Raw genomic sequence first — 21,258 nt, 5'->3', positions numbered from 1 at the left:
TACGCCGATAGGAACTTACTGTTCCTAGTTGGCTGAGTACAGTTACGAGCGAAGTTTTATTTCGTTTTTGTTGATGAGAATTTGGCCGGTTGTCAAAATCAGATTGCGGTCGATTCTACACGAGAGATTTATTTCGGATAAAAGAATGGACAACATTTTTGCAGGATAAATAATATTTGTGACAATAATAAGACTCGATAGGCTTTGTTTCAAAAACATGCCACTAAGTTGATAAAAATATTATTCATAAGTGTGTTTTCGTTATGAGCGCACTTAAAAACATAGATGAAGAGAATATTTTTTGACGCATTAATTTTCTTTGCAGTGGCTTCTCAGTGGTCGCTCCAGAAGTAGCAGTACCAGGGAAAACCACTGCAATCCTCGTCACTCTTCATGGAAGAGCTGGAGATGAGACCCTGGATCCTCTCAACGTTACGGTCAGGCTTGAAACTCAGGACGCGAACAATGATGTGAAACAGCTGACTGCTGCTAGCCAAATGATTTTGGGTAAGTGTTTTATTTGTGCATGCTTTTGAAAGTATATAATAGTTGTATTGATGTAAATGGTAAATTGATTTGTGTTGACAATAATAGTGATAGGGTGAATAATAGTTACATAACTGCCAGTTAAACGACTTGAAAACATATTTTTTACTGCAGTAAAATTCTCATGCCCTAAAAATGTTTGCAGCTTATGAAATTATACTCTGATAACACAATTCTCAGCTTGCGTATAAAATTGGTCCTAATTGTTGAACTACAAAGCTGAGAATCCATATTTTATTAACAACGTTTTTCAAAAAACACAGGAATATGGAGCTTCTTATGGTATTCTCAATGCAACAATAAAGAGATTATCAAAAGCTCTAAAAGGTGCATTTTTATGTACAAAAGATAAGATTTATTATCAAGTTGGAGAGTTTCACTAAGGTTTATCGCATTTGCTGTATTTGTAAGATTGTTAGATATTTAAAGAAAAACTCTCAACTTGCTCATTGTTAAATACATTGAAAAATAATATTTTATCATCTCTGACTACTATAAACAACCTTTTATAACTCTCTGACAACATTTTTTGTTGACACAGGAAAATTCATACCATATACGTCGGTTCCGAGAATCACTATGAAACATTAACCGTCTTACCACAAAAACTTTTTAACGTCAGTTTAAGCCTTGTCTAAAAAAATGTCAAATTATGACGTTGACATATGGTTCATTTTGGAGCCACATTTTTTTTAGACAAGTGTAAAACAGTGGTTAAAGTTTTTGTAGTAAGGCCATAAGAGCTCTTCCAAAAATTACGATCCCGAATATTCCCTTGGCAAAGATTATTTCAATGGTAGAAATACAATTCGAATGGAATACAACCATAGACGAGTAAAACAACACCCACGAAGGTTTATATTCAATTCTGCACACGAAATACGGCCTTACGATGTCTTTCCCCGAATAGACGAGAATAGACACAGAAGCATAACGATACTTTTTATTGTAACATCAAAACGAAAATTGTCGTAAAATCTAATAATAAAATTGGAAGAAAACGCCTTCTAATATGATTTCGATGCTTCAATCCAGAATCGCGTCCCAGATTCGATCAAGTTATTACTGCCGTAGTAAAAATCTCATTTCGTACGGCAGATGGTGCTATTGAAAAGTCGACTTATTGCCAAATAGATATAAACTGTGCTCAAAATGCACGTACCCGGAAATATTTTCCTTACAAGTGCTTCGAGTTATTGATATTTCGCCAAATTGTAAGGTAGTTTGGGACTGAAGGAATATTTACTCGTGAATATTGTTTGTACTGCTTTATTTACCGACAGTTTACTTTGCCGAAAAGGCAAAATATTGGTGTTCTAATCATAAATGTTAGAATCGCAGATTGCTTTTTTGTTTTTGGTTGGCATTTGTTTCGTAAAACAAATTAGAGATAAGAACCAGGGCAAATGTTTTGCCGATTAATTAATAATGAGCCAAAATTGGATAAATACAATTTTAGATGAGTTATCATACCATTAAAGATAGGTATATAAACTAATTTAATAATTTAACAAGCCTCGTACCATTATCCAGTCGTAACAATTTGCCCTCACTTTCAAACTGGCACATTTAAGACCTCTATAAAATGTATCAGTACACTTTACTATACCCACTGCACGTCGTAAAACCCGTGAAATAATATCATCAACAACTTCAAGTTTTAATGTGAAAACTTTAAAAGCATGTAGGTATAAAACCATGCATCTTGGAAATTCTGGAAGATACTCCTACCTACCTATTTTTCTAGTGTGTTTTTGGGTTCTGCATCTTGCAGGAAAAATAAAACCACTTCGATGTTCATTTGTTTATCAGGAAGCTTTTTCTTCAGAACGTGCATAGTTTTATCATGTTGAAATTAATGAATAATTATAATCTATGACTAGAAGTAAATGGTCGTTACTTCAAATCTACTTGGATTTCTTAATTTTTTTTTTGAAATTATTTCTATGTGACAACCAAATTATAAGATTTTTATCGATCTATTTTATCAGACCACAAAAAAAAAAAACAAGAGAGGTTCTCTTATATCTGTACTTTTTACTTCGATGCCATATGAAACCATCAGTGCGCATCCAACTCGCGCTTCACTACTTTTTAGACTAGGAGAGTGCAGAGTTATGGTTCAGAATAAATATCAATTTACGACGTCTGAGGGAATCATAAAGACATTTGGAGTCCTCGACGCAAACTTTAACCGTAGCACTATCGTAAATAGTTGTGCTTTTACAAAAGTTATCCTTTTAGAGCCGTGTGTAGTTTTCCTACTGTTGAGATTTAAATTCATTGCGTAGTTATCTCTGTTTTATTTGTAGTGTTGTCTTAAGTAGCTGCGTCATTTTATGAAATTAAATTACGACAGAAACTTCCGAAAGATATCAAAAACGTTTATTTTTTCATTTTTTTAAGTAGTTAATAATCAAGTTGCGATTTTAGAGTTATAGATTGATAAGGCAACAATTGTTTATTTTTTATCATAAACAATACATACTGAATTAATACATAATATAATAGGTATTGCTTTTTATCAGTGACATTAGCACATAGCAATGTTTAATAAATTCCAAACAACAGTTCTTCAAGATCATTATTCAAAACTATGTAAAATTCGAAATCTATTCCCTAGCCATTGAACTGATCATGACCGAAACAATCTTCCAACCGACGACAGCTAAATAAAAGAAAGCTCAAATTCATTTTTAAAAACTCCATTTTAAAGGAACTCAAAAACCACTCCTTTAAAAATCGAACCCAATCGTTTAAAAATGTCATTTGAAAAAGGAACACTGCATAAAATGAAACTTCAACTGTCACTTCGATAAGTAATGCAAGTAATAGTTGGAGAAACAATGTGAGGCACATTCATCTACGTCTAGATAACGTCGGAAGCGGACTGGAGGCGCGACTGTGCCAGATTTTATTGTGCCAGTGCGAATAAAGTTCTGTTAGGTTCTATTTTGTACGAAGGAGGTTAGTGTTGAGTTTGAAGATTGATAAATAATTGGTTTCGGTTTCAAGTGGACAAAGTTGTGTATTTTAGGTAAGTGGAAACATTTGTGTAACAAAATTTTAAAGCACGTTACACGGTTTTAAATTTTAGCAGTAGTGTTTTTTCTGTTGAATATAAATTTAAACATTTGTAGAGGGTACAATGTATAATTTACATAATTTCACTTCGATAAGTAATGCAAGTAATAGCAGGAGAAACAATGTGAGGCACATTCATCTCCGTCTAGATAACGTCGGAAGTCGACTGAAGACGCGACTGTGCCAGATTTTATTGTGCCAGTGCGAATAAAGTACTAAGAACCATGTACTTAACGTATGATTTAAGTAGGTACGTATGCACTAATCCATGCACTAAACTGTTTAAACCTTGTTATTTACGTTGCACAATCTATTGAATTTGTTTTTAAATGTATTCAAAATACTGTAATTCAAAATGTATTTATCCAAATCTAAATCCAACTTCAAAAGAACTACAAAATCATCTTAACGTTTCTTTTGAATATACATAAAAGCAAATTGAATTGAATTTTATCGTTAAATTAAGTTTTTATTCAATAAAGTCTAAATAAATAAACTGAAATAAAGTTAAAACCGTGGTAAGTTAATAGCATTCTGTAAATGAAAGTTACGTAAGTTTGAAGAGCTCGTGGGTAAGTCAAAGCCGTATCTACGATCATACGGTTAAGCAACGCTTGGCACGGTTGGTTCGTGGATGGGTGACCATCTTACGAGGCCTTCCGTGTTCCGGAAATTATTTGAAAGTTTTCAAACGTTTTTTATTCGTTTAGAGGTTTTTTTGAAATATCACCGTAAATTCTGTACCAGCTACACGGGCTTCGTCAATAGTAAAAAAATAGAAAATATATAGATCTAGTTTTTTGCTAAAAACACCAACAAAAGGATCAAATAATATGCTCTGGGATACATTCGTTAAACCCTCAAAACCCTTTTTTTTAATAAAGGGTTGTAAAAAACTACACTACACCAGCTTTTTAAGCCGCTTATAAAGGCTAGCTTTCAATAAAAAATATGTTAGGTGAAAGCACTCTAAAATCACTTAAAATACATTTATAATATTTCATTTTTTTATAAAAAATATCGAAGTGTCTGTCTGGACAATTTTATTTTTTGTGAGTTCTAACACAATAAATATGTACATATTTGTACTACATTTGGATTCATTTTAGATTTATTTTATGTATCTACGGCACACTGTACCTCCCTAGTAAACCCTAGTATGTGTAGCCACCTGTAACCTATCTATAGCAGCAAAGTCAATAACAGCTTTTTCTAGAAACGTCTTAAAACACCATGACTATTTAATAAAGCAACTGCATAATACAAGCTGTTGATTTGCATTTGTGCCATAGTTCAGGAGGAGGACATACAATACGTATATCGATTGGAATTACAGTAGATGGGAAATAACTAATACGCACTGCTTTTTTTGTCATTGTAATGTCGTGGTATTTCAGAAGTAATCCAATTTTATAAATGAAATTTATGATTGATTGTTGCGTATGCATTGTGTTTGCGTTTGTGTGAGGGCGCAGCACGGTTTTAAGGCCATTAACACACGCGCCAAGTTTAAATAAGGCTAGATGACATTTACGGAATTCCGAAAAAAAAATAAAGAAAAAAAATTACGTACCAATTTTTTTATTGATTTGGGTCGAGAATCATTAGCATAATTACCTCCTTGAATATGGCACGGATGCAAATCAACAGCTTGTATAGCGACTGCTAACCACAAAAACGTGGTAACCAAATCAAATAAAATTTTACGGCAAGCAAAAATAGCTAATTAAATACATAATATTACATTGTTTTTCGCAATACCAATTAACAGTAAGCGTTGAAATTGTCCGCGCTGATTGCAAACAGACCGCTTATACTATAAAATGGGGATATTGTTGTTAAGTGTCGCTTACACAGTTTACGAGTTACATCTGCGACATGCATGGACCTTGTTCCAATTGGGTTGGGTGTTCACGTTCTGGCAATTTCACTGCGCGTCCGGATAACTTATAAAGCGCTTTAGATTATATTACTTTGTTCTGCTGCTCAGCAGTAGAATTGGTTCTTTGTTGGAGAAGGTGAGTTTTGATAATGTTAAGTGCTTTTGTTGCAGTTTTGTTAGTTGAGTAAGTGAACTGGCTTAACGCACATGATTGTAAAGTCGATTTTAGACACATAACATAGTCACTGTTTACCCAACGGCTTAATCCAATGCGGTCATCTTCAATACACCTTATCTCTCATGTATGTCCGCCCTATAGCTAAATTGAAGCTTCGTCTCCGTCTTTATAAGACGTGACGTGTTTTTTTAAATAAAAACCCTGTATTGCAAGTTAATAATCGGCCTATTTGCGGAGTAAGATTTCAAGTGAGTTTTATGAATTCTAATGTTTTGTTTGTTCAATCACCACGGCCCTGTTAGGACAAAACGCTGTAATCTGTAAAAGGTCAATTCGAGAAAAATGAGTTTGAAAGTTTACATCTTCACCTCGTTACCAAATTGTATCCAGTATAGATAATAGTATAGTTCTTTTTAGAACTTATTTGTCATAATATTTACTCAATTTCATTATAACATTATATTACTGTACCTAATCAAGAAACCTCTCAAAAATAAAAAAATATGTTTTGTTACAACAGCATGTAGCTAGCCAATATTCGCCTCTGTTGTGACATAACAGTGTAGTCGTTAATTACTGCGTTTTGAAGAGATATACTTGTGTACTGTTTTATTGTTATCTGCATTAAAGTAGGGAACAAAAAAATTAATTCAAAGTAAAACGGAATAAAAATAACGTTAGGTAAAAGTTTCTGGATATCTAAGGGGGTGGCCTATGTTCAGCAATGGACGTCCTATGGCTGAGATGATGATGATGAAAAGTTTCTGAAGCAGATTCGTCCAAATCTTCGGTGATATTTTCATTAACCAGCAAATCTTCATAAAAACGATGATGATAATTTTAGTAGTTTTATTAAGTCATACTTCTTTTTTCTTGAAATACCCTCTGCTTCAGTCCTTCTTGCGATATTCATAAACATGTCAACTTCTTTTCCTACGGCTGCAATCATGATTTTTTTTTAAATCCTTTCTTCAAAACATCGAGCTCCTTGAATTCAACATCTTGGTAATTATTTTTTATGAACAGTGTAGGTTTATCTCTTCGGAACTCTACAATTTTAGAACTGGATATTTTGTAATTCTGAGGGAATTCATTTTTTAGTTCGCTTTTAAACAGCATAACTTCATTGTGGTCATGTACATGAGCTGTCGAGTTCTTTCGAGACCTTTTAAACGTCTCAACGTAATCATCTAAATCGTACAAGTTACCTGACTTGTTCATTTTGTTAGCTGTGGCACCATGAACACTGTCAGTAGACATATAAGTATGGCCAGGATCGAGCCTTACGAGTGCTGGCTCCGCTGTTTATTATTATTTTGACAAAACGCAGCAAACAAAGCTTGCAATGTTTTACCAAAATTCAAGGTCGGGGACGCCTCACCCGCGCAGCCGCTCTCCTATCTCGGTAAATCGCTGCAATCTAGAATACAGCGTTTAGCAAAAACATTTCCTGCGAATATTAGGTTACCGTGAAGTGAAACATTGAATTATTTTGGCAATGGGAACCGTTATTCAATAGTAGATCGAACCTGTATCAAGCTTACATCGTTTAGATTATGTTAGGTTGTATTACCATAAAACGATGTAACCCGGGTTGCAGCGTTTTGTCGTCACAGGGTCGACCAATGAGTCTAAACGTCATTTGAAGCATATTTTACAGGCATAGGATAAAGCGTTCAAACCACTAGTTACTACAACAGAATTAACCAAGATTTTCTAAAGAAAATCTAAGAAAATTTACGAGAAAAATGACCGGAATAAATAAGAATTTGTTGAGCAATCTCCTTGAAGCTTGTTTGTCGTAGCTAGCCTGTTTCCTTCTTCATTACGACTGTCCTTTGCCACTAAAAAAGTTAAGAGCTGCCTTTTTAACCTAGTTCATTACGTTCCACAGTTTATAAGACGGCTGTTATTTTCTGTGGAACGGATTTAAAATAATAGGTTCGGAGTGTTCGCTTGTTTTTGTTTTTTTCTTCATTTGTGCCAGTGCATTGTTGGGTTTGAAATTGGAATGTTATGGATTTGGAATCCATTTTTAAATGTGGATCTTGAATTTTTGGTAAATTCGCAGACTTTTTTAGATTTTATATGTTTAACACTGCTTTAAAGGGTGTTAAATATTGAAAATTTTAAATTGAAGGTTGAAATACTTTTTAAGTTAAATTAGAAAGCATTTTACCTAAATGTTCAATAAAAATCATTCTTACACATTTTTTGGCAAAAGCACTCCTAAACTAAGTGCAATTAAAACTTAGACGCTGCACTTCATTCTAAAATCCAATCAGCGCAAAAAACTCAAAGCTATCAACGCTTAATCGAATCCCTTAGCAGGAATCAATACCCAACAAAATGAGGTAGGTCCTATCATTACGTTAAAGCTACCGTTCCGAGGGACTTCGTAAATCAGTGTGTTAATAGCTCAAAGCTATTTGCAATCCCCTCCAAAGATATCGGATCCTGCCCTAATGAATCATGATTGCAGTGCAGATAGTGATGTGAACGCATGGAACCGATGTCGATAAATACTGATATCGACAGGTGTTTGTTTTGTTTATTTAAGCTAATGAGAATATCGGTGTTTGGTAGTGATGTTTGTATTGATTGGAAGGAGTTAGATGGATCGATAGGCAATACGAAGATGCATGTTTAGAGCTCAACCATGAATCAATATTTGAGTAAGAGGTTTCTGCAAGCAGCATCTTTATTACTATTTTATGAAATTACTTCTTCTGTCATGTGTGTTTACTGAACTGTTAATACATATTAAAATTCCAGCAAAGGCACGTTATATAATTCCTTAGTACAGACAGTAACACCACACAAAACTCTGATCCCGCAGCTCCTCCTACAAAGAACTTTCTACTTCCAAACCGATTACGATTAATATTCTCATCGTACAGGTGTTAATACTTCAAAACGATTGCTAATTTCATCTCAAAGAAAATCCGATTTGCTCTGCAGTGACTAACGAAGCGTTATGTCCGTGTCAGCTGTGCCATCTCATCAGATCATACGGAAAAATTAGATTGCGCATAGCAAAAGGAAGATGCTCTTGTTAGGGGTACTCGTTAAACTGGGCGGGTTATAGTTTTTGTATGAGTATGGGTATGTGGGAATACGAGGTGTGGTGTAAAAAAGGTAAAATATTCTGTTCGATTAGGATTCATCTTAGATGCTAATGTTATACGGACCTTTGCGAGAATGTCAAGTTCTGGAGGGTTCTCTGTTGACGACTTTAAAATGTATTTTAATGAAGTAGTTTTATATTAATTTTTATAATATCTGAACAATTTTGAAAGTTCTTCTGTTTTTATAACTGACTAACGTGCCAACGTAACAGGCTTGTTTTGTACTATAGGAAGTAGTTTCCTCGAAATACATACATATGACATCGTGGGAAAACCAAAATAAAAATTATAACTTGTAGTTAATGTTAAATCATGCATCAGCACTTATTTAGAATTATCCAAAAGTAGTGTCAAAAAATTGTACAAAGTGAAGTAATAAACGATTTATTTATTTATTTAATGTATAACAATGCGATTATGCAGTACCACCGCAAACAAAAAGCCTATCTACAATAAAAATTAACTGTACCCGTAAAACACAGGTAGACACAATGCATAAATTAATTCTTCGATCGCGTCACACTCGTCGGATTGACTTCAAACGCCAAGGGAACGGGTCACATTAACATATAAACTGAACTCTCACGGGAATCACTCACTTTGATTTAAAAACAACTTTGAGAACAATCATAATGGAGTGTGCAACAGTTTTTGTGTTGTTGATGTATTTACAATCAGTCTTGCGATGATATAATTTTTTAAAATGTAAGTGCTTATGCAACTTGACTTCGAATTAAATAAAGCACATATCGCTCACCTAGCAGTATAATGACACATCTACTTTTTTCTTATTTTACAGAAATGAGGGTCAAAGATTTTGCAAACGTTTGAAACGAGGTTATGATTTCATTTTATATTTTATCTTAGATTTTATAGTTTTAACAACTAATGCCGTACCGTTTTACCACTTTATAAATTATACACTTTTAAACACTTAGGCCGTAAAAACCCAGTTTCGCTTTTTTTGTAAATGTGCCATTATACTGCTAGGTGAGCGATATATGTAGGGATATTAGTACACTAGCAAGAGCATTTTATTACATTGCAAAAAGTATACATAATTTGAAACTTTGCCTAATATTGTTGGAGAATGAATTGAAGATCATTGTAGAATAAGCGGTTCTATAATAATAAGTGCAAAGTCATGTGTTATATTGAAGTATATTTAGAAGCAGGCCTGTTCATGTAATGAAAGAACATGATTCCGGAATGGTAAATAATGTATAAAAGTCTAGATAGCTATACTTTTTATTCCAGCCATTTGAAAAAAAAAACACATTCTATCTACCAAATAAAACAACAAAAATCACCAGAAAACTGTAACAGTAGCACAAAAAAAATAAGTTATTAATTCAGTTTTTCATCCACACACACACAAAAAGGAAGTTTTTTATTCGTCCAATCGAATCGTTTCCTTTCTCCCGTACATAACGCCTTTGAGTACAAACCTACTTGTTTGTGAGTCCGAACAAAGCCACTCAGATTTCTATGCAAAAGACTTCCTCTATACAAAATATTATGTAGTATATTGTTACTTTGTGTTCATGGAAATTTTATATCTTTTGCCGCTGAATAAAATGTTAAGCTGCCAATTGAAGAAAAAAGCTCTCTTTTCTTTAAAGGCGTTCTACTGTGACACCTCTGTGTTTCTTTTAAAGAGTCTGTAAGTGTTTCACTCACAGTTTTTTAAAGAGTACAAAGGTGAAAAGATCTTTGTTTGTTTGCGAGTTTATCATCCTTGCCAACTGTTGCGAACACAAAAATGTAGTAACAGACTCATGATAAAAAAAAACGTATAGATCATTAGCGAGTTTATTCGACAAACTCGAGTTTTCAAATTAATTAAAAATATAAGGGCCTTTAATGTTGAATAAATAAAAGTCTCAAAACGAATACAAAAGAAAACAAACGCGTTTTACCTCCCTAAAAAACACGTTCCGACTCACACAAAGAGACAAAACATTAATCAGCGATCGTCCAACATAACACAATTCGCAACGATCAGCAGAAAAAATAAGCTAAATCGACTCCTGAATTGCACCTTGTAAATAAAATACGTTCAGAAAGGTTCCAATTTTCCGGCACATAGACAGATTTGCGTTGCTAGAACAAACTTGGCAGACTCTGTAGACTGAACGGTATTTTTCACTTGGAAAAATGGCTTCCTTCCAAAGTCAATATTGGGAGTACTGATTACACGGGGACGTTTTACTCGTCTTAATTAAGAGTGTTCAAAGCCTATTCAGATAATGTAAGTGTTTTTGTAAGGTGCAAGAACGGTACATAAGTATGTTTAAGTATCATAATTTTGATGTAAAAAGGGGTCGACAATACAGCTGCATTGCATTGTTAAAAAACACCGTTTTATCAATATACAATACTTTAAAAAAAATACGCTCCCTAGTACACAATTTAAAATCAGTTTACACAAAAAAAAAAAACATAAATAAACTGAACCGTTCCGTAAAAAAGTTCCAAATTCAAATGGCAATCAAAACACGCAAAAGTTCTTCAAAACATCGGAACGTCAGATAAAAAATACAGTTTGACATTACATACACACTATATTTTTTTTTAGTTCTAAATTGGAACGAATATGTAACCTTTTTTTGAATTTGAACTTTTTTAACGTCATAGAACTCAATACGTATGGACGCCTCGTTATCGTTCGGCGGTCTATCTGTGTCGATATTTTTCTTTTGTGAACTAGAAATATTTGAAACTGGCAGTTTTTTCAGCTAAGGCTCGCAGTTTTTTTTGCGAGGTATCTGATGCCGGTGATATTGATTCGCCTATTAGGCTGTAGGGCGACACCAAACGAATCCTTCAACTGTTTATTGTGTGTAGGTATGTAGTTATACTTAGTACATTGGGATCATTTTATCACTATGGAACAGTTTAACACATAAAAAAAATATACCTAAGTTTTGTTTATTAATTGCTACAGCCAACAACCTTGTACATAATTGCGTATATTTCACAATACATCTTAATTAAATATCTTTTACAAAAAAGGCTAAGATGTATTACAAGCGCAATATTTTTGTTTGTAAACGTGGCAACCCTATTCGTGACAGCTACGCTAGTTTCGCTGCGGTTAGCTTTCTTTTTTTTTCATTGCCAGTTTCCAGTAAAAGTACGGTCTTCAAACGTAAACTTTTTTTTTGTTTTTGTAGGAGCTTTCAACTGTCAGATATGTAATGAATGTTGATTCTGTTTATGTTTGATTGTGTTGGGATGTTTAATAAATGAAAATTAATGTTTGATCAAGTAGAATTAATTTATTTTCTACACACTAATAAAATATACTTACTTAACAAGAAGCCTTAAAGAAACTTAGTGTTAAACAGAACTGAAAGTTCTGAATATGATGTGTATTGGTTTTCATAATGTTCATTATATAATTTCAAAAAATAATTTTCACACCATATACCGACACATAAACCACTTATTCCAACAAACAATTTATATTCCTCACTCCAAAAAGCGCAGTATAAAATTACTAGCGAAATTGCCGAGCTCATCTATCACTGACAGAGAATTCGTCGCATATAAGCCGCACGTACGACACAGTACTGCAGATACACAACACAGTTTTATCTGTTAAACAAACCAAGTTCCTGAATCCCGTACATCAGGATCTGATAAATCGTACGATTAATCCTCAGCAACTCGATCAAACGAAATAAAGTTTTATCGCCAACTAAATTAAGGCGAATTTAGATTGTTCACGTTGCGGGGATTTGGGCGAAATGAATGTGGTTTCGTTGGTCAGATTGTTTTTGTTTAAAATCTTTTTTGGGTATTATGAAGTTTAATTGACATGTAAATTGACTTTCGAGGTTTATGTTCCTTATTTATTGATTTTAAGTTTCTTTATGAGATATATTTCTAATTACCTACCTATTACAAATTACTTAAAGGTGCTGCTTTTACCTTGAAACGTTCGTCCAAATATTATTTACAGAAAGTCCTTAGCAAAATATGAGCGTTCCAATTTCGTCACTTCTAAATTCACTCCCCTCAGAGCTCCAACGAGACGAATTGAAGATGCTTCAGTCACTTAATCCTCGACTAAATTAGACGTAATGATGTCTCCCTTACTTCTAAAATCCCCCGAAAGTCCCCAAATCACACTTGATCCCCGTATACCCGTAGTTGTGGTACCAAAACTCTGTCTTTAACTCTAGTGCAAAGTTTTAATTGAATTTACCTAACCGGTGGATACTTTTCTAATTACTTTGTCGTAACAGATTTGCTGTGAAGCAAAGCTTCGGTGCTTCGACACAATGCGTTTTGCCATAACTTTTTTGTTTTGGGATTGGATTAAAGTTTACCCTATGGTAGGTTTGGGTTTTAGATCCATTAAGGCTCACGTTTATAGGCGTTTTCTTAAAACAAATGTTTTTTTTTAAATACTGTCGTTTATGTTATCGGTGCTACTTGGGCCTAAGTATCAAATAAATTTAACATTTCAGATAGTAGGTGTAGATCAATGGTGTAGTACATATGCAAAAAGCACTATTACTTAAATGCATGAATTATAAAATAAAGAAAAATAGCATATTTTAAGTCCAAAATAAATCCTAAGATATGAAAAAAAAACTAACTTCTCAAAAACTTTCATGAAAACGTAACGTCAAGCCTAAAGTAATCAATTTAAAAGAAAACCGATTCGGGAACACATTAACTACCAAAACGATTTCCCTAAATGTTTCCAATTTATCCCTAATATTGCTGAAATCAGATACACCATTTTTTATCTCAAAATTACAAAATATTTTCAAGTTTCATCAGAAGAAAAAAATACGAAAAATGTTGTTTTTAAATAACTGGAAAGGTAAGCTTTTAGTAATAATCAAATTGACTTATTAGCAAAAAATACTCTCAGTTTTTAAAGGAAAAATACTTCGCCGAAGCGCGAAACTTAAGTATCTCTTGAAAAATTTTTGGACAACATTTACTACAGTTGTTTTTCCCAATTATTTTGATAGAATAGAATAAAATATAATTTTGGAGTCGTGGTAGCCTAGTGGGTAAAGGACCAACCTCTCAAGTATGAGGGCGCGGGTTCGATCCCAGGTCAGGCATGTACCAATGCAACTTTTCTAAGTTTGTATGTACTTTCTAAGTATATTTTAGACACCATTGGCTGTGTTTCGGATGGCACGTTAAACTGTAGGTCCCGGCTGGGTTGAGGAGGTCAGATAGGCAGTCGCTTCTTGTAAAGCACTGGTACTCAGCTACATCCGGTTAGACTGGAAGCCGACCCCAACATGATTGGGAAAAAGGCTCGGAGGACGATGAGAATAGAATAGAATTTTTATTTTGCAAATATGGGTGTACAAAAGTTCTTATAATTATAAAGTTCAGCCATATTTTACCATTTACATTGATGATGTCATACTTGTGTTTGTTAGGAAAGCCAGTGGCTAGTTGGATGTTCATTAAACAAATACGTGTCAATGGCATAACCATATAATCAGTAATTGAGTTGTCGAGGTCAGTTCACTGTCGGTTCATGTTAAATTATGACGCTCAGCCTTATTTGTTTAGACTGGCAGCTGATTAGGACATGATATTTTGAGTTGATGCGATTTATGATACCTAGACTAGATGTTTTCATAAAAAGATAGCCACTTGTAAAATGAGAACTTCTTGCTTTTTAAGTTGATAAGAACAAAAAACAACGAAGTAGTTAAAATAACCATTTGATCAAACAGCTAGCCTTTTAACTAAACATCGCTCATCAAACGCAAGAGCTGCATGGCAGTCACTTAACTACTTCAATTGTTTGAAAGCTGGGCTAGCTGTTTGATTGAATGGCTTTCTTTAAAAAAAATGGCTGTGATACAGATACCTAACTGCAGATTTCAATAACCGATCTATGTGTTATTTTGCGATAGAGATTGAAACACATACCTACTTTATATGAAGCTAATGTCGAAATTCCATCTCCAATTGCAAAACAACAGATGGACCGGTTATTGAAATCCATAGTAAATCATAACACAATTTGATCTATCACATTCTTGCCTTATTTTCTATTTTCTACAAGTAACAATATTGTTTCAAACTGGTAATGACTGTTAGTATTTCGCATTAGATAACACTCCGAGTGCCGACGTTTTCAAGTCGCGCGGAAGTATTGGAATCCATAGTTTGTTACATTTTCCAATACTTTGTCACTTGTTAAGTCGTCTGTCGTTTATTGTGTTTTGTTTTTGCTTTATGTTGGTTCAGAACTGTTATATAATGTTAGAAATGTATATTTGATTAAAGGTGTTATCTGCTTCTAAGTACTTAATCTTTTGTACTTTCTTATGAATCTTGAGCACTTGTTCCATCATGTAGGTCCACTACTGAATAAACTATAATTAAAAATAATGTTTCGAATACAATAATTAATATGGAAAAATTGTACTAACAATTTACTTATTTCATAGAAATTGTGTTTCTTTATATGGTGGACACAACTTATGTTTGTTCTTCTTCTTCATTCTTAGTTATATTTTACCTACTGCGATTATATCAATACTACTAATTTCAACCTGCTTTAACTTACTTCAGTCATCAAATAACTCCAAAACAAAAACAATATCACCTCCAAAATCCAATCAACGAAACACAAAATTAATACGAACGCGAACATAAATAACAAATCAGATATTCTCACTAAACGAGCCTATTCATCGTGTGTGCTCTGATGAAGCTGTTAAATCCTCTAATTTGCTAAATTGTATGCAGCTTGAAAATTTAACCCGTGCGCGGCTTAAATTGGGACAGCAAACAGCTTAGAGCTAGCAAAACAGGGTTAGCGGGTTAGAAATGGGCTATACTGTGAATGGTCACACTAGAATATTTTGCTATTGAAATTATGTTAATGCGCGTTTGTTTTAGAGGTTTTGTAATTAGGAACATTAGGGCCATGTGTTTGGGTGGTCGTGTTTTGTTTGACTTATTATTCTGTAGAGGTACTGTAGATAAAATATGCTATTGAATTTCATTTATCTAATTAGAAAATTGGTTTTGAGGTTGTATAATTTATAAACTTTTGAATAATCTGAGATTACAGTTAATTTAATCGTTAAATTTGGCGAATAGTTAAATTGAGTTAATATTGATAGTTTTTTATGACCGGTTTCTGAACACCTTTGCCCGTGGTTTATCTGCTAATCTCTTTGAGATAAATAAATACACAAACCGTGAATAAAAGTACTCAGAAATCGCCTGTCAACAGAGAAAAATAAAATCAAATGTAAACTAGGTATGTAAAGAATTTTTTCAAGCGTTCGTCGGTGTGTTAAAACAATTTATACAAAAAAAAACTTTTAAGTTAAACGGTTTTACTTTATGTGCACTGAAAACAACTGTTAAGTCCTTACCTATAAACCTACGTAGGTGGTCCCGGTCATATTAGACTAAAATAAAAACGTGGGGCCCATTACCTAACTATTGCTGTAGTACTTTCTTCTAGAGGTATAATAGGTGTGGATTGCATCGACTTACTATAATCGTAACTGGAGATTTTGACAATCAATAATCAGCCGTAGCGGCTTCACCAGCGCACGCCGAGCTCATGATCTACCAAAGTATAAAGATATGCTTTGCCATAGATAGGATTTCAGAGGGCCCCACGTTTTTATTTTAGTCTAATATGACCGGGACCACCTACGTAGGTTTATAGGTAAGGACTTAACAGTTTTTTTTATTTTCTAGTTTTCAGTGCACATAAAGTAAAACCGTTTAACTTAAAAGTTTTTTTTACCGATTTTTTATTTTCTAGTTTTAAGTATTTAATGAAAATGCCTACCGAATATTCCTCATTCTATATATGGGTCAGTAGCGGTGAGGGAGTGCCAGTCTCTTACTGACTAAAAACCGTTGTGTTTCGTCGTAGGCCTTTTATGTACCAGGACCACGGTAACTCTTTCGAACAATCCCAAAAACAAACAGGGTGAGCTAAATAAAACCGTTTAAAAAATACGATACAAATAGACAAATCCCACAGAGGTATTGTCAACACGGATGTTACTATCAAAAATGCATAACTCGATTTATTCGAACTAATTCTATTGTTATGTTAAAACCAACGAGTTCAACTGTTTCGCTTTTTGTTTTGATTTAATTGAAGAATACGTGGTGCTTTCGTTTATTGGTTTTTGTAAAACTATCTATGATCTATGACGTTATGGTCGTATATTTTTAACCGACTTCCCAAAAAGGAATTTTCCCCTCAATTCGTCGGGATTTTTTTTAAGTCAAAACGATATTTTATTATTTACAATTATATTTACCTACTTATATGGTGCTATCTTCAAGAGATTATTTATTAGTAAAGTTTGACCTGAATCATTATTGTCTTTTTATCATGCCTATTGCTTGACTCAGGCTTCCTCTCACACAGATATCGATTAAGGTTTAATCATCACGCTTTGCTCGATGTGGCTTGGTGATTTCGGACTGAACTATAGTTTTCCTCTAGATGTCTTCCCTCGCGTTTAACCCGTTGTATACCAATTGATTTGATATAATTGATTTTCTTTTGTTTTATAATTTATTTAACTTCTTATTATTGTATTTTTTGCACTCACAAACACAATCGTGACACAGAACACCGCATACTACGATTAATTTGCAATTCAGTACAAAATTATTTTATTTTATTCCTAAATTCCATCTCTTGGGCTTTATATCATTCAAGTGGGTTCAAGCGCAAGCTGTAGGGAGCTAAGAGATTTAATTATATCGGCATAGCGGATTAGCCGCGCTTCTTTTGTTCTGACACTTAGGGTGATGGGACTGCCTTAGAATAATTTTATGAAGGTTTTTGCTCTGCAAAAAGACATAGGCACACTACATGTTATCGTCAATGTGTTAATAGTTGTTTAAAAGCTAGCATTTTTTTTGTGGTTCTCCATTACGGCTATATTCGAGGTGCTTATATCATAAATTTCTATGTTTATTATACTCCATTTAAAAGTTGTCTAGAAGAAATGGCTCTTTAGTGGTTAAACCGCCAATTGTACTTAGCTTTGTGTTTGTCATTTTCAGTGTTGTTGTATGGCATACAGTAAAGAACCATCTATTTACCTATATATATGAAAATTCAGTACAACCCAACTTTCAATAGGAAAAACAACAAAATAACATTCACCACCAAATTCATACCCAAACTTAACCTCCCAATTTATTTCCATTCTAATTTCAAGCACATGTTGTCCTATTCATAGGACAGTACAATATCTTCAAACGTACTCAGGAAACGAGTTCCGGAATATCAGGGTCCGTATTACCAAGTTGGGTCACGCTAAGTGAATTGCGTTTGTCTGCAAGCAACGGTGACCACTTAATGCTAAGTGCTGACCTTCGCGTTAAATGTACTTGGAAAAGTACATGTATGTGTTGTCTTGTGGTTGATGTTTTTGGAAAGAAAAATATGTGTGAATATTTTGTGGTAATATTAATTGACTCCAATTCACAAAGCAGCTCAAATAGAAGAGACTGCTTATTGTTATTTGGATAGTACGGTACCTTCTCAAACTCACAAGTACACTGCATAAATACAGTGAACTGAATACCAAACCCACGCCTTCTTCTCTTCTAAATAATATCTTGCTATGCCCATTCGTAATTGTGACAGCCATTTTATCATCATTTGCCTATCGCAGTCCACTGCTGGATATAGGCCTCTCCAAGTGCACGGCACTGAGATCGATTTTCGGCTTCTCGCATCCAGCTCCTGCCAGTCGTCTTGCGCAAGTCATCACTCCACCGTGCCTGAGGACGTCCTACACTACGTTTGCCGAGGCGTGGTCTCCACTCTAGAACTCGTTTACCCCAACGGTTATCGGTTCTTCGGCTAATATGGCCAGCCCACTGCCACTTCAGCTTGCTGATTTGGTGGCCATTACATATTTCCATCTTATGTTATGCTAACGTTGATAAAAAATACCGTGGGCAAATCAGGACCTAACTGAAATAGACTCCTTGAAAAGAGCAAGAATAACACATCTTCCTCTTAGTGTCCTATTTATAGCCCAATTGGCCTATAAATAGGCTGTATTGCCAAACTTATGTATCACACGAGATATCCTGTACTAAAATGCGATGATATTTCACCTATAATATTCCGAGAAGATATTATTTTTTCTCCTTGGTAATAGGAACGCATTTTTGCGAAGATAAATTCAAAGAAATGTTTTTCCTGTTTACGTACGTGACCCGAATGGGTATAGATGATAATAAGATAGCAAAAATGAGCACAAATATATAAAAAAAGGATTATATAGTTTGTATTTCCGTAATAGTAGAAAGCAAGTTCCTTTAGTGCCATTGAAATTGGCAATAGTCGTAGAATAATAACATTTGGATTTATTACCTCGTATTTGGTTCCTAAAATAACATAGTATTTTCCAAGGTGCTAAACATTCCAAGACTAGAAAACTTAGATATCGTAATTGGCATAACTTACATTATGTCATAGAGTATTCCATTTCAATTACTTCAATTGACAATTTTAAATAATCTCAAACTGACTCCAAACTCAGTTTTATTATAAAAACTCCACTAATTCTAGGTCACGTTTCCAAAACCTAACTTAATAATATACAGAATACAATAGTTACGTTCAACGACTTCGACTAGAAGGTCACAGAATTTCCAACCGAACTAATCCCGATAACTTTATCAAAGAAATTCTACTACGGTTCTGAACTTTAATAACACAGAAACCATACTAATCATCATCTGACTAGCCTTATCCCAACTATGTTAGGGTCGGCTTCCAGTCTAACTGGATGCAGCTGAGCACCAGTGTTTCACAAGGAGCGACTGCCTATCTAACCTCCTTAACCCAGCCCCCGAGCAACCCAAAAGGACTTGGTAAGACTGGTTGTCAGATTTTCTGGCTTCTGACTACCCGAAACAACTGCCAAAGATGTTCAAATGACAGCCAGGACCTAAAGTTTATAGTGCTTTCCGAAACACAAAAGAAGTCTATGTTATGGCAAGATGGTCATCCATCCATGGACCAACCGCACCAAGTGTTGCTTAACTTTATTATCTATCGATCCGGGTGGCTGTATAGAAACCATACTACGTACAAAAAAAACATTCAAATATATACGTTCTCCTTACACAAAAGTCATGAATCTTCGTATTGTAACGACTCAGTGATTTGGTGTATGTAACACGACTAAATACGGTTTACCTCGAGTGCCACTGGGATTCAGCCGGCTTTATACCTTAACAAATTGGCTGGTTAATACCGTTGTCAGTATGTGGTTTTAATTCGTAGGGGATTTAGTTTCTTAATTAGAACAGGTTGCTTTGCATTTGGGTTTGTGTAGAAATTTGTTTGGAGTGATTAATTGCAATTATTTAGTTGGCGTTTTAAAGCCGGAGGTGGCTATATTTATGTAAGTGTATGGTATTTTGGTGGTTCATTTCATGGTTTGGCTGTTTTATTTGGGAATATAGTAGATGGCAATCTGGGTCTTAGAGGTGATGAATTTAATGATTAGTAGTCAAATTGCAATTGGGTTAATATTAATTGTACTTGCCTCCAATCGCAGGCCAGGTGCATATAGCATGGTTATGTCTTGTGTTTCTTTTTAGTTCCTATGTAAATGGATGGTCCATTTGCAATCTAGAAAATTGTAGCATTCAAGGTGTTGTTCCTTTATGACTGATTTTTTTTTCATGAGTCTAGAAATTGCACTAAACAGCAAGAATTACATTATCATTGTCAGTTTCCTATAAACATACGAAAACATTTGGACATCCAGCACACCATAAGCTTCAACATACCACAATAGTTTATCCAAACATCTTCAAACTATAGGATAAAGGTTCAAGGTCAAACAGAGGTCGGTAGTCATTAATCTTGATCCTCCCGACCTTGGGAACGTTTGATATGGATAATGTGAAGTACGATAACAGTTTTTGATAGTTTATTAGTATTAATGGGCTTAGTTTGTTGATGTGATTTATTTTGACACTAGCTTTTGCCCGCGACTTCGTTCGCGTGGAATAGTGACTTCCGGCAGATTTTTGGTTTTACCCACATAGTTCCCGATCTCGCGGGATTTTTGAGAAGTTCCCGCTCCCGCAGGATTTTTGGGATAAAAACTATCCTATGTCCTTTCTCGAGTTCCAAACTATGTCTGTACCAAATTTTATCCAAATCGGTTCAGTAGTTTAGGCGTGACGGAAAGACAGATAGACAGAGTTATTAACGCATTTTTAGCATGGGTAGTTTTGCCAGCGACTTCGTCCGACGACACGCTGGCACAGGCTGGTTGATAACATGAACCGAACACGTGTAATGACACCATTGCGCGATTAACGCCATCTATCTACGGAGCATAGGAACAGCTCGACATTTGACCAATAGATGGCACTGTATGTCCGTAATAAATTTTATTTTTTATTTTTAT

General features: G+C 34.4%; 1 protein-coding gene across 1 annotated transcript in view; it reads left to right on the top strand.

The window, feature by feature from the left end:
• LOC124634671 (alpha-2-macroglobulin-like) overlaps window positions 1-21,258 on the top strand; it is a 69,167-nt gene that overhangs the window by 16,146 nt on the left and 31,763 nt on the right. Inside the window, exon 2 of the mRNA XM_047170333.1 lies at window positions 326-507. Within this exon, the coding sequence (XP_047026289.1) occupies window positions 326-507 (182 nt within the window). The remainder of the gene's footprint in view (window positions 1-325; window positions 508-21,258) is intronic.

This window comes from Helicoverpa zea, chromosome 11 (assembly GCF_022581195.2).
Source record: "Helicoverpa zea isolate HzStark_Cry1AcR chromosome 11, ilHelZeax1.1, whole genome shotgun sequence".
Classification (NCBI taxonomy): Eukaryota; Metazoa; Arthropoda; class Insecta; order Lepidoptera; family Noctuidae; genus Helicoverpa; species Helicoverpa zea.
Note: the sequence above shows the minus strand (reverse complement) of the source record. Positions and strands in the feature narration are given on the sequence as shown.